The sequence below is a fragment of the Nicotiana tomentosiformis genome, chromosome 1, assembly GCF_000390325.3.
Source record: "Nicotiana tomentosiformis chromosome 1, ASM39032v3, whole genome shotgun sequence".
NCBI classification, from domain to species: domain Eukaryota; kingdom Viridiplantae; phylum Streptophyta; class Magnoliopsida; order Solanales; family Solanaceae; genus Nicotiana; species Nicotiana tomentosiformis.
This window is the reverse complement of record NC_090812.1, coordinates 158,936,336-158,947,294: the sequence shown is the minus strand read 5'-3', so window position 1 is coordinate 158,947,294 and position 10,959 is coordinate 158,936,336. Positions and strand designations below refer to the sequence as shown.

The window sequence follows — 10,959 nt, the reverse complement described above, 5'->3', positions numbered from 1 at the left end:
GGTAAGTAAATAATACTGAAAAAATATATCGATAAATTTAGACAATTAAAGAATATTAAATAGCAAAAATAATCATTAAAATATCAGAGTAAAAATAAATATATCTATGTTATATTATAGAAAAATAGTGACAAAATATTAAGCCAATTGACAAGTTATTAAAAAACTTCATTAGTAAATATTTAGTATTAAGTATTTTCTAATTTAATAAAAACAAAATAAAAAATTTATTTAATTACCATATGATATGTATCCTTCAATTATATAAATTTTATTATATGTTTGCACGTTGTATTAAAAATAAATAGTAACTAAAAATTATTAAAATAATATAATATATCAAATCATAATTTTAAAAGATTTTTTAAGTTTGTCCCACATCACTAACATGAGTAGGAAGAGTAGAAAAAACAAATACTTGGTGCTTGATCTTAAACAAAAGTATAATATGTTGGAACACTAGTACTTGTTTAATTCAGACACGTTTTCACCGTGGAGTTAATATAATTAAATGGATGTTTTCATATTTAATTAAATCTACAATTTACAAAAATCAAATAAGGAAACAAAAGAGCATTGCTTTGTCTTTCTTCTCCATCTCTCTGGATATAAACCCACTTCCGCTGTGGAGCCATTTTTACTTTTCATTTCCCTCCACAGATATTTTCACTGATCCAAAACCCTAATTCACACACACACACACACACACACTACATTTCCCGGGCTTACAGGTCCTCCGATTTTCAAAAACTCCGAATTCGCCTGTTGAAGATTCTAGAAGTCGTCTGTGAAGGTCGATTTAGGGTATTCACAAGTTGATGGATGATCGTTATGCCTCAACTGCGTAGCGCAGTGCGCAGAGGCCGTCAAAATCCGATTGCTCATAACGCACCACTACACGCGCCGTCACCGAACAACGAACCGCACGCGCTGCCGATAAGGCCAGAGAGGAAGAAGAAAAACGACGCACTACCACACGCGCCGCCGAAAAGGCGAGGGAAGAAGAAACTAAACGACGTCGTGCATGCTGTGGGAGTTGAAAATGATGTTTTTGTGAAGAAAACAGTGTCGTCGCAGAGAATTGGTGAAGCGGAAAAGGAGAGTGAGGAGATGGATGAGTATGGGAGTGGCGGAGGAAGTGGAAATAAAGTTTTGGGAGGAGGCGCGGAGGATGAAGGCAACACACCTCCATTGCCCGAAAGGGTACGGGATTCTATGAATTCTTAACTCTATTCGTTTTGCTTCATTTAGGTCCATTTGATTATGATACTAATTATATATAATGGTTTTTGTTTGAGTTTTTGCAAAAACAGTTTTTAGGAACCGTGCTTTTGATAGTTTTGCAAACAAAGTAGTCAAAAGCATAAAGCCAAAAAGAACACCAAAGTTTGTTGGAGCTTTAAGCTCTAAGCGCTATCAAAGCACGGGCTTTAGTGCAGAAAAGTGCCAATGAAGAAAAAACAAAAATTTAGAAATATAATGTAGAAAAATGTAATTGTAAACACACACATAGTTGTTTGGACAAAAGAATTTAAAAACTATATTTAAGTTATAGATATATGATGTGCTCTTAAAGATAGGACTCGTTGGTGAAGGTCCACACGCCTTAGCACCTTGAAGTTATAGCAACAATTAAGGGATATGAAATGCACAACCTGGGCTTCTCCGAGCTCTAGGTCTTAAGCGTGCTTTAAGCAAGCCTTAAGAATGTTTTCTTTTTTGAAAATTGAGTATGAAGATCTTTAAGAAGAGTTCTTTTGTTTTTGGGTAAAAAGCTTCTCAAATAAACTGTGTTGCCACAGTCTCGAAGATTGAGTTTGCAAAAAAGAACACTTTTTCCTAAATAGTTAGGCAAATAGAGTGTTCATTTTGGCAACACAAGAAGAATCAATGTGTCTCGTAGGTTATATTAATTTTTTTTTTCTTTTTTTTTTTTTTTTTTTCTGGTGGTAGTTTTAAGTGATATGTGTAAGTGATGAGGATGTGACGTAGGAGGTTTTTGGTTGCTGTGAAACTAGGTTGTTTTTCTCATCATCTTTAATGGGTGATGAATTTTGTGCATAATTTAGAGCATGAAGTTGGAAAGCTTCAGCGCTTTAGGTGTTTTAGTACACAGTTACATAAACCAGAGTAGCTTCTCTCTTCTTTTATTTGTGACTGTTTTGCTTTTTGTCACCTGTTTTCTTGAATGAAAAGTTGTTTTCTCTTTTCTTTTTGAGGGACAGATTGAATGGACGAGCGAGTGCTATCTGTGAGTTGTTTCTTTACTTGCCTTGTTATCTCTAACATGGTAGGCATTTACTAAGTTTCTCTTGTCAATTAAGCTATGCAAATAGAGATTCTTTGATGAGAATTATGCTATTGAGCTAGTTCCTTTAAAAAATGGGCACCACGATAAGAAAAAAAAGTATGCTCTTACTATTAATGTTGACTGTTAGGATAAATGTATATGCTGTTAAGCTTGTCGTTATTAATGTTGATTGTTAGGATAAATGTGCTTTTGTGACTGATAAGAATATGTGCTCCTGTATGGGACAGAATCTCGATTTTCATAATGCTGTCAGCATGGAGGATTTTGTTGCTGCTATTCTTGCCTCTTTGTTCAAAATTTCCTTGTAGTTTCTAATTGAAGGATTCAACTTGAGTTGTTGAATTCACTATTTTCCTTGTGCGAGTAACAGGTCCAGGTTGGCGGATCACCAGCTTATAGGATTGAGAAGAAGCTTGGTAAAGGAGGATTTGGTCAAGTGTACGTAGGTCGTCGTGTAAATATAACAAATCCTCACGAACGAACTGGCTCTGGAGCCGTAGAGGTGGAACAGTACATTTTGCATTTATTTGCCTTTTTTGCTGAATATGTTGGAGAGGACTTCTCTTTGATATGCAAATTTACTGTCGTTTCTTTTGTGGTTCTAGGTTGCCTTAAAATTTGAGCACAGAAGTAGCAAAGGCTGTAACTATGGACCACCTTATGAGTGGCAGGTCTACAAGTAAGTCTTCATTTTATTTTTGTCATTATATCTGTACGTTTTTTATTCCGAGTATTGATACCTAATAGTAACTTTATCTTAACAATTCATGCCATTTGCTTTTTCCCCCCTAGTGCCCTTGGTGGTAGTCATGGTATACCACATGTTCATTATAAGGGGCGTCAAGGTGATTTCTACATTATGGTACGTGATCTCTTTATGTAGTTGAGTTACTTTATTCTTGTTTCAAGTTGCATCATTTCAATCTCCACTAATATTACTGATATCCTATAATATTGCAGGTCATGGATATGCTTGGTCCTAGTTTATGGGATGTCTGGAACAACAATTCCCATACGTGAGATATATTTTCCATTATCTGTACTTTAAGAGCTTATTTTTTGATATCATATGCTTGTTCCTCGAACTCTAAGTTTGGATCTTTAATGTTGCCAATTTCAGGATGTCTATTGAAATGGTAGCATGCATTGCCATTGAAGCTGTCTCAATATTAGAGAAGTTGCACTCTAGAGGGTAAGTATATATTTCTAATGTTAATGACTGTTATCTTACTTCGTCTGGATAGCTGTGTTCTATTGTAGAGATTGTAAGTTCTGTGTGATCGTGATATCACCTAGATCTATGGAGCTTGAATCTGTACAGAGGAAAATTGTTATTTGGTTGTTATAGAAGAGATCAAGTTATCTTGTCACAACAAGTAGATGTCATCAACTACGAATCATAAGAATAAAAGGTTTCTCTAACTACATCTATTTATGTGTTGAAGTCTATGCATCCACAAAGTGCTGAACTACTTTTACCATACTCGGCGTGATCTTGTTGAGTGTTCACATTGGTGCAAAAATTTCAGTATTTCAAGGAAAGTAACAGTGTTTATTGGTTCTGAAGTAAGTCTTGTCATTCTGGCTGCTGTTTTTTTGCAGGTATGTGCATGGGGATGTAAAACCTGAGAACTTTCTTCTTGGACCATCTGGGACTCCTGACGAGAAAAAATTGTTTCTAGTTGACCTCGGATTAGGTATAATATTCATTGGAACTTATCTAGAAAGAAAATGTATATGAATCTTGATCTACATTTGATATCTTCATTTTCCTCTATTAATACAACGTCTGTTCTTTTGCCGTTTGAATACTTCAGCAACAAGGTGGCGTGACACTTCAACTGGTCTACATGTTGAATACGATCAGCGACCTGATGTCTTTAGGTACAATAATCAACAGTTTGACTTGTCTTTTCTTTTTATTTGGTGTCCTTTATATTTTGCATTAGATTCTGCATTCAATAACTAGTTAGAAAACCATTGCTTCAGAGGAACTGTAAGGTATGCTAGTGTGCATGCTCACCTTGGACGGACTGGAAGCCGGAGGGATGATCTAGAATCTCTGGCTTACACACTCATTTTCCTTCTCCGAGCCAAGTTGCCGTGGCAGGGTTACCAAGTATGCATTTTACTTAATACCAGTATTTTGTTACTATGGATTCTCCTATCCTCTGATAATGAAATTTTTGTACTAGGGTGATAATAAAGGTTTCCTTGTCTGTAAGAAAAAGATGGCAACTTCTCCAGAAACTCTTTGCTGCCTCTGCCCGGCTCCATTTAGACACTTTGTGGAGTATGTTGTGAACCTGAAATTTGATGAGGAGCCCAACTATGCTAAATATATCTCCTTATTTGATGGAATAGTAGGTCCAAATCCAGACATTAGGCCAATTAACACTGATGGTGCACAGAAGGTAGTTTGCATGTTTCGTTAATTCCAGGCTACTCCTGAAGTTGAATCACTGACAGAAGCTAGATTTCTCTAACGCGTTTCTGATCTATGTAGCTTATATATCAAGTCGGACAGAAGAGAGGCAGACTGACAGTGCAAGAAGATGATGATGAACAACCAAAGAAGAAGGTGCGAATGGGAATGCCTGCAACACAGTGGATTAGTGTGTACAATGGTCGTCGCCCCATGAAGCAAAGGTTGTACTCTTTTGCCCAAAATTTGTTTGCTTAAGGCTTGTGAAAAATAAAGTGACTATAACATTGGGTTGCAGGTATCACTATAACGTTGCTGATGAGAGGCTATCTCAGCATATTGAGAAGGGAAATGAGGATGGACTGTTTATCAGCAGTGTGGCCTCCTGTTCGAACTTGTGGGCCCTAATCATGGATGCAGGGACTGGATTTAGTGCTCAAGTTTACAAATTATCACCTTATTTTCTTCACAAGGTCTTTTATCTATCACTGAATGTGATCAATCTTGAAGCATGCTATATAAATATATGTTGCATATTCTACAAAAAAAATATATGTTGCATATTTCCACATTTAATATGCTATATCTCTTTAACTCTTGCATGATTCAGATGTTGTTCAACTTTTTTACTGATATAGAGTTTGATTAATCCTATGTGCTTCTGTTTGAATATAGGAGTGGATTATGGAACAATGGGAGAGGAACTATTATATTAGTGCTATAGCAGGAGCTAGCAACGGGAGCTCCTTAGTTGTCATGTCAAAGGGTTAGAGGAACTTTAGTGACTTGCCTATACATGCGTTTCTTCTGTGGTTCTGTGAATTAGAGTGGATAAATTTAATTTTGTGGTTTATATCAGGTACCCAGTATCTTCAGCAGTCTTACAAAGTCAGCGAGTCCTTTCCATTTAAGTGGATAAACAAAAAATGGAAGGAGGGTTTCTACGTCACTGCTATGGCAACTGCTGGAAGTAGATGGGCAATTGTTATGTCACGCGGATCTGGGTTTTCTGATCAGGTTTAAACCTTTCTTCCCTTTTTATGTTTTTTGGGTAATGTGCATCATGGTCCTAATTCTGAATTTGAGTATTCATGTGCTTCTATGAATTATCAGACAGTGGAATTGGATTTTCTGTATCCTAGTGAAGGGATCCATAAGAGGTGGGATGCTGGTTATCGTATCACAGCGACTGCAGCTACATGGGATCAAGCTGCTTTTGTTCTAAGTATACCAAGAAGGAAACCTGTTGATGAAACGCAAGAGACGCTTCGTACCTCTGCTTTTCCCAGCACTCATGTCAAGGTGGTGGTTGAACCAATTGTCTAATTTTCTTCGTTGAAAACCACATCTCTGGGTGTGTGTGCCTACTATTTCCTAAGCTAACTGTGTATATTGCTGTCTGCAGGAGAAATGGGCAAAGAATCTTTACCTTGCATCTGTCTGTTATGGGCGAACTGTTTCTTAGACAAAATGTTGCTGGAAGTACTTTCAATGGTGCCATGAGATTCTCTTTGTAGTGCTTGAAGAAAGTGCCTGCTATTTTTGGTCTAAGGGAAGAAATGGATTACAATATTTACTCCTTGTCAAAGCTGACTCAGCTTTCTCCACTGAAGATGATCTTTGCAAAGTCCCCTGCCATTAATGTATGTGATTGTTCCTGATGTCCAGGATGGTGATTTTGTCGGTCAGTTCGTGAGTGTAGATTTCCAGTGGTGGGATTCACAATTGGTTAAAGTTCGTACAGATCAAATAGTTCCTTTTAGGGGGCCAAGCCAAACAGGCTATCTTTGTAGTGTTATGAACCATGCAAAGATCCTGCAAAGAAGTTTGAACATTAACAGTCAAATCTTCTCTTTTTGTTTTCTACTTCTTTTTCCCAGTTTTGACTTCTGTCCTCTTACTTTATGCTCGTTAATTTTACTTTGCGGGTCCAACCTCTAAACGATGAAAGTATTGTCTTGGTTGTCTCTAATGTGCTCTTTATATGCACTCGTTGATTAGCTTTGGTAGTTTTTGTTATTGGGCTGGAGAAATTTCAGCGCAAGTCTCTCCCCCTCTTTTGTACCCACAAATAGGTGCTATAGTTGGTTTCTGTTTTAGATATTCTAATTAGTTTATTTTTCCATTCCCAGAAAACATCTAATCAGTTAATTAAAGCTGTGTTAGAAACAATAGCCCAGAAAACATCTAATCAGTTAATTAAAGCTGTGTTAGAAACAATAGCCCAGAAAACATCTAATCAGTTAATTAAAGCTGTGTTAGAAACAATAGCCCAGAAAAAGTTGTTTTTCCTAGTATTAAATTTGTTTTTGATTCCTGAATTGCTCTCAGATGTCCCTTTTAAGTTCTTTTTGGTCCCATTCCCTGTATCAGGAGGTTCTGAGTATGAGTAGACATATTTCATTCACTGCATTGACGTGTTGTTACGTATATAAAATGTTACACATTAGCCTGCACTGTCTGTGGGTCAAAAGTAGTAATCAGTATTTAAGGTCTCATTATGAATTGTATACACAACAGTATACTCTAGAAAGCTACATCCTTGCAACTGACTGCAGATTTTGAATGGCAAGATATTGAGTATTAAACAAGTTAGGCTCGAGCCACTTGAGATATGGAAGTTTCTAGTCTGCTTAATCTGTTTTTAAATCTCTAGATGATATATGTTTGGCACACTTTTATCTCTGATGCATATTTCTGATAGTTTTATCAAGTTTGCAATTTCTTTTCAGGATAATTCGAGTTGCTAGTTGAAGAATGAGCAGATTCCTCCTAAGGTGGTTCTTCGGGATGTAAGTTTATATAGTTACTCATTAATTTTTTCATTCATTGCTTCTTATCACTCTGCACATTCTAGAAGTTAAATTTGGAATATCTGGCCTTACTCAAGGTCAAGTTTCTTAATGACCTGTTTGGTTGGACGTCTAATAAAAAAGATAACTTATGGTCACGTGGAAGTCATCAATTCAGTTCTCGTTGCCTCATCAGTGATTTTACTCTATTCATAAGATATGGCCAAAAACAGGGTCCAAAACTGATGAAGCAGAATGATGTTTCGATAATTCATGCTAAGCCATTCTTAAACTGAAAGAAACTGCTTCTTCCTGCCTGTTACAGCAACTGCACTTCTTCATAGGGGATACTCTCGATTGTGTTGCTGCTTGTTGGAGTCCTCTTTTACTGTTTCTTTGAACTATTGTCCTCTGTGCTAGCTGTGTAAATGTGTGCAGTCACTTTATCTCCATTTTGTGTTTGTGATTCTTGGATTCATATTGAGATTTTTGGCTTCTGCAGAGTGCCTTTATCAGAAGCTAACTCCACCCTTTGCCCCCAAATATTTGGACAAAATTAGAACCGGACAAATGTTGGGTATATTCTTCTAGTATCTGGCAAGATGATTGCTGCAGCCAATGATATATTCGAGATCCTATTATTTGATAGCTGGGGCAACATAACTTTTGTATATTCATGTGCTTCCACTGTCAGCTGATTGGTCATCTACTCTAGTGACATTTGCGAATTTGTTTTTAGAGTTAGGTTTGCAGAATTATAGTAACAGTGTGATGTTGGCATTTCGCCTGTTGAGTTAGTTTTGGTGCTCTTCATTCTCGACACGTCGTTTCTTTCTGCTGCTGGACTTCAACGTACAAAATTTCTGTAGATGTTGATTTGTGCCTGCTTGTGGCTTAATAGGCGAGTTGTAACATTGATCTGAGATCTTTTACTGTTGAACTGAACTTCAGTTGCTTCCTAGGGAAGATGCGACTCCTAGTTTCTGTCTTAGGATTGTGGCATGGCTTATTTTATACAATTCTCCGGCTACATCTGTTTATGGACTAGTTTCCTCATTTCACCTGAAGACTTAAGTTGAGGATCAGTAAAGTGTCAAACTCATGCGGAAGGATTTCAATTATGTTGTACTCATAGCCTAAGTTGTTCGGACTCTGATGCGGGTATCAGATACGGGTACGGATTCGAGAGTTTGATCCAGCAAAATCTTAATTTTACGATTCGGGGATGCAGATCCTGGTTGTTGGGATTCGGCTAAGAAAAGTCAAAATTATAAAAATAGAGCTATAAAGATATTTTATATTTTGAGAGATATTCTGTGAAAAACTTGCATGTATATTGTAGCAGCGAGTATGAGAAAAAATGACTAATGTTGAAGTTATGTCATTTTTCATGTTTTTAATCTGCTTTTATCTTTTATGTTAAGAAATCGAAATCTCAATTTTTCCTCAAATTTGGCCATGGCTGAATCCCAAACGTATCCCGCACACGCACCCGTCCCAGCGTTGTGTCGAGATAAGTTCGGTATCAAAAATGAAGAGTCCGCAACTTTGTTCATAGCTCAATCTGAGGCTCATCTGTCCCCCATCCCGTTGGACAAACCTTCCGATTTGCCCCTACCTTGTCTTTACAATTCACTCGTCTTTGCCAGTCATTGAAAGCAATTTAGGGGTTTAGTCCTCTTTCTCCACTCGAGTCTGAAGTTCAGTAGCTTTTATCGTTGACGACTATTTGCCTTAATAAGACGAGCAATCTAGGTGCTTAGTCTTCTTTCTTCACTCGAGGATGAATTCAGCAGCTCTCATTGCTGACAAGCACTTGTGCTAATAAGACAAACTGGTGAACAGCTCTGCAACGCCCTGGTGCTATATGGTACATGTAGAAGCTAAGCTTGGTGTCTATTTGCCGTTTCTGGTAGGGGTGGGTGTTAGGGGGCAGTTTGGATTGGGTATGAAAATTTCGGTTTGGATTTTTGATTTTCGGTTGAAGAAATGATAATCCAAATAAGCTCGGATTGGATCGGATTTTTAAGTTCGGTTTCGGATTAATTGGTTTGGATATTTTGAATTTTTGGTTTTGAGCTTATAAGTTGAGATTTTTTTTAAATTTCTTTTTACAAAAATAAATACCCAAATAAAGTACTCATGTTAAATTGTCTGAAAAGTTCCTCATTCTTAGTGCAATCATCCAAATATAGTATTCAAGTAATAAAATTATAATCAAGGAAATGCAACAGAGACATTAATAAGGCCGATAAGAAGTAGTAATAGTAAAATCATATCCAAATAGAAAGTATTCTGACAGTAACTAAATAATTAATATTGAATATACGAGATATAATCTAATGGGTATGGTATTGAACTTATTACTATTGGCATATAGATAATTGACTAAATATAAACTATAAAATTTTGAATTTTCGAATATAAAAAAATTCGAAGTATCAAATCTAATATCCAATTCGAAATCCAAAATTTTTAAAACTAAATCCAAAATCCAAACCAAAAATCCAAAAAAATTAGATTTCGGGTTTGCCCAAACTATGCCCACCCCTTGTTTTTCTATTATACCTCTATTAAGAGTTTGAATTGACAAACAACAAAGTAAAAGTATCAGCTTATGTGTATTTTGTCGGAGATGAAAAGTAAAATGCAAACTGCACCTTTTCTGTTTACTATAGATGCTATAGTTGTGAATTTTTTTCCGATCAAACTTGAAAAAATATTTAGCCACGCATCTTTGCAGTTATAATGATGTGAAGATGTACGAGTAATATTTTTTGTAAGAAAATTGGGTCCACCCATAAGGGTACTTTAAGGTTCAATAAGGTTATTAGTACACTTACCGTGTACACTAAAGACATACTCTGAATAGTATTTTTTTTTCTCTCTCTCTCTCAATCCAAACAAGGATTTAGACTGTGGAATTGGGAGTTGCTCCAACACACCGTAACAACCACCGCCGACCAGTAATTCCAGTTGCGGTTCGTCCGTTCCTTCCGCTACAAGAACAAGTAAGTTCTCGTTTTACGATTTACGCGCTAAATCTAATGTGTTTAGATTAACGTGTTCCTTCATTGGTATCAGAGCCATAGGCTGATTTTCTGGCTCGGAATAAAATATAAAATAGTTTTGATTTTCTACGTGAATGTTGAACTATTTGTATTTTTCTGTGTTATTAGATGATTAATATGTTTAATCTCAACAAGATAATTATTTTATCTGTTTAATCGAAACTAGTTTTCAGATCTGCTCCATTGGGTATTATAATTCAAGTTTCATTAAACACTGATTTAAATTAAGTAAAGAATCAGTTTATAATTCGACTATTATCGGAAGTGATTAATTTTAAAAAAAAAATCAAACTCTCTGATTAGCATCCCCATCCTGTGTTGCCGCCAAAAACCATCGTTGTCTGACGGTGGCTGCTTTTA

At 36.3% G+C, this 10,959-nt stretch overlaps 1 protein-coding gene across 4 annotated transcripts; it reads left to right on the top strand.

Moving 5' to 3' along the window:
• Positions 1-553: 553 nt before the first annotated feature.
• LOC104092197 (casein kinase 1-like protein HD16) lies at positions 554-8,572 on the top strand. Of its 4 annotated transcripts, none has more exons than XR_685356.4 (18): positions 554-1,203; positions 2,682-2,813; positions 2,917-2,990; positions 3,104-3,173; positions 3,272-3,327; positions 3,432-3,503; positions 3,914-4,008; positions 4,129-4,195; positions 4,301-4,430; positions 4,507-4,725; positions 4,818-4,960; positions 5,035-5,209; positions 5,412-5,502; positions 5,596-5,753; positions 5,850-6,038; positions 6,142-6,379; positions 7,469-7,528; positions 8,031-8,572. XR_685356.4 is itself a non-coding variant. In XM_009597729.4 (16 exons), the coding sequence occupies exons 1-16, from the start codon at positions 823-825 to the stop codon at positions 6,199-6,201; spliced, it is 2,112 nt and encodes a 703-aa protein (XP_009596024.1). In that variant the 5' UTR covers positions 554-822; the 3' UTR covers positions 6,202-6,686. The 4 variants fall into 4 exon arrangements, 1 of the variants encoding a protein (XP_009596024.1); XR_001968462.3 differs by having other exon boundaries at positions 7,854-8,572; XR_011413394.1 differs by having other exon boundaries at positions 7,469-7,541; positions 8,045-8,572.
• The last annotated feature ends 2,387 nt before the right edge of the window (positions 8,573-10,959 follow it).

What these genes read in the sequence shown, in the direction of transcription:
- LOC104092197 (XM_009597729.4), top strand. Translation starts at nt 823, where the DNA reads ATGATCGTTATGCCTCAACTGCGTAGCGCAGTGCGCAGAGGCCGTCAA. An exon ending in AAGGTGATTTCTACATTATG is followed by an intron (nt 3,174 to 3,271) that starts GTACGTGATCTC and finishes ATAATATTGCAG; the next exon opens with GTCATGGATATGCTTGGTCC. An exon ending in TCTAGTTGACCTCGGATTAG is followed by an intron (nt 4,009 to 4,128) that starts GTATAATATTCA and finishes TGAATACTTCAG; the next exon opens with CAACAAGGTGGCGTGACACT.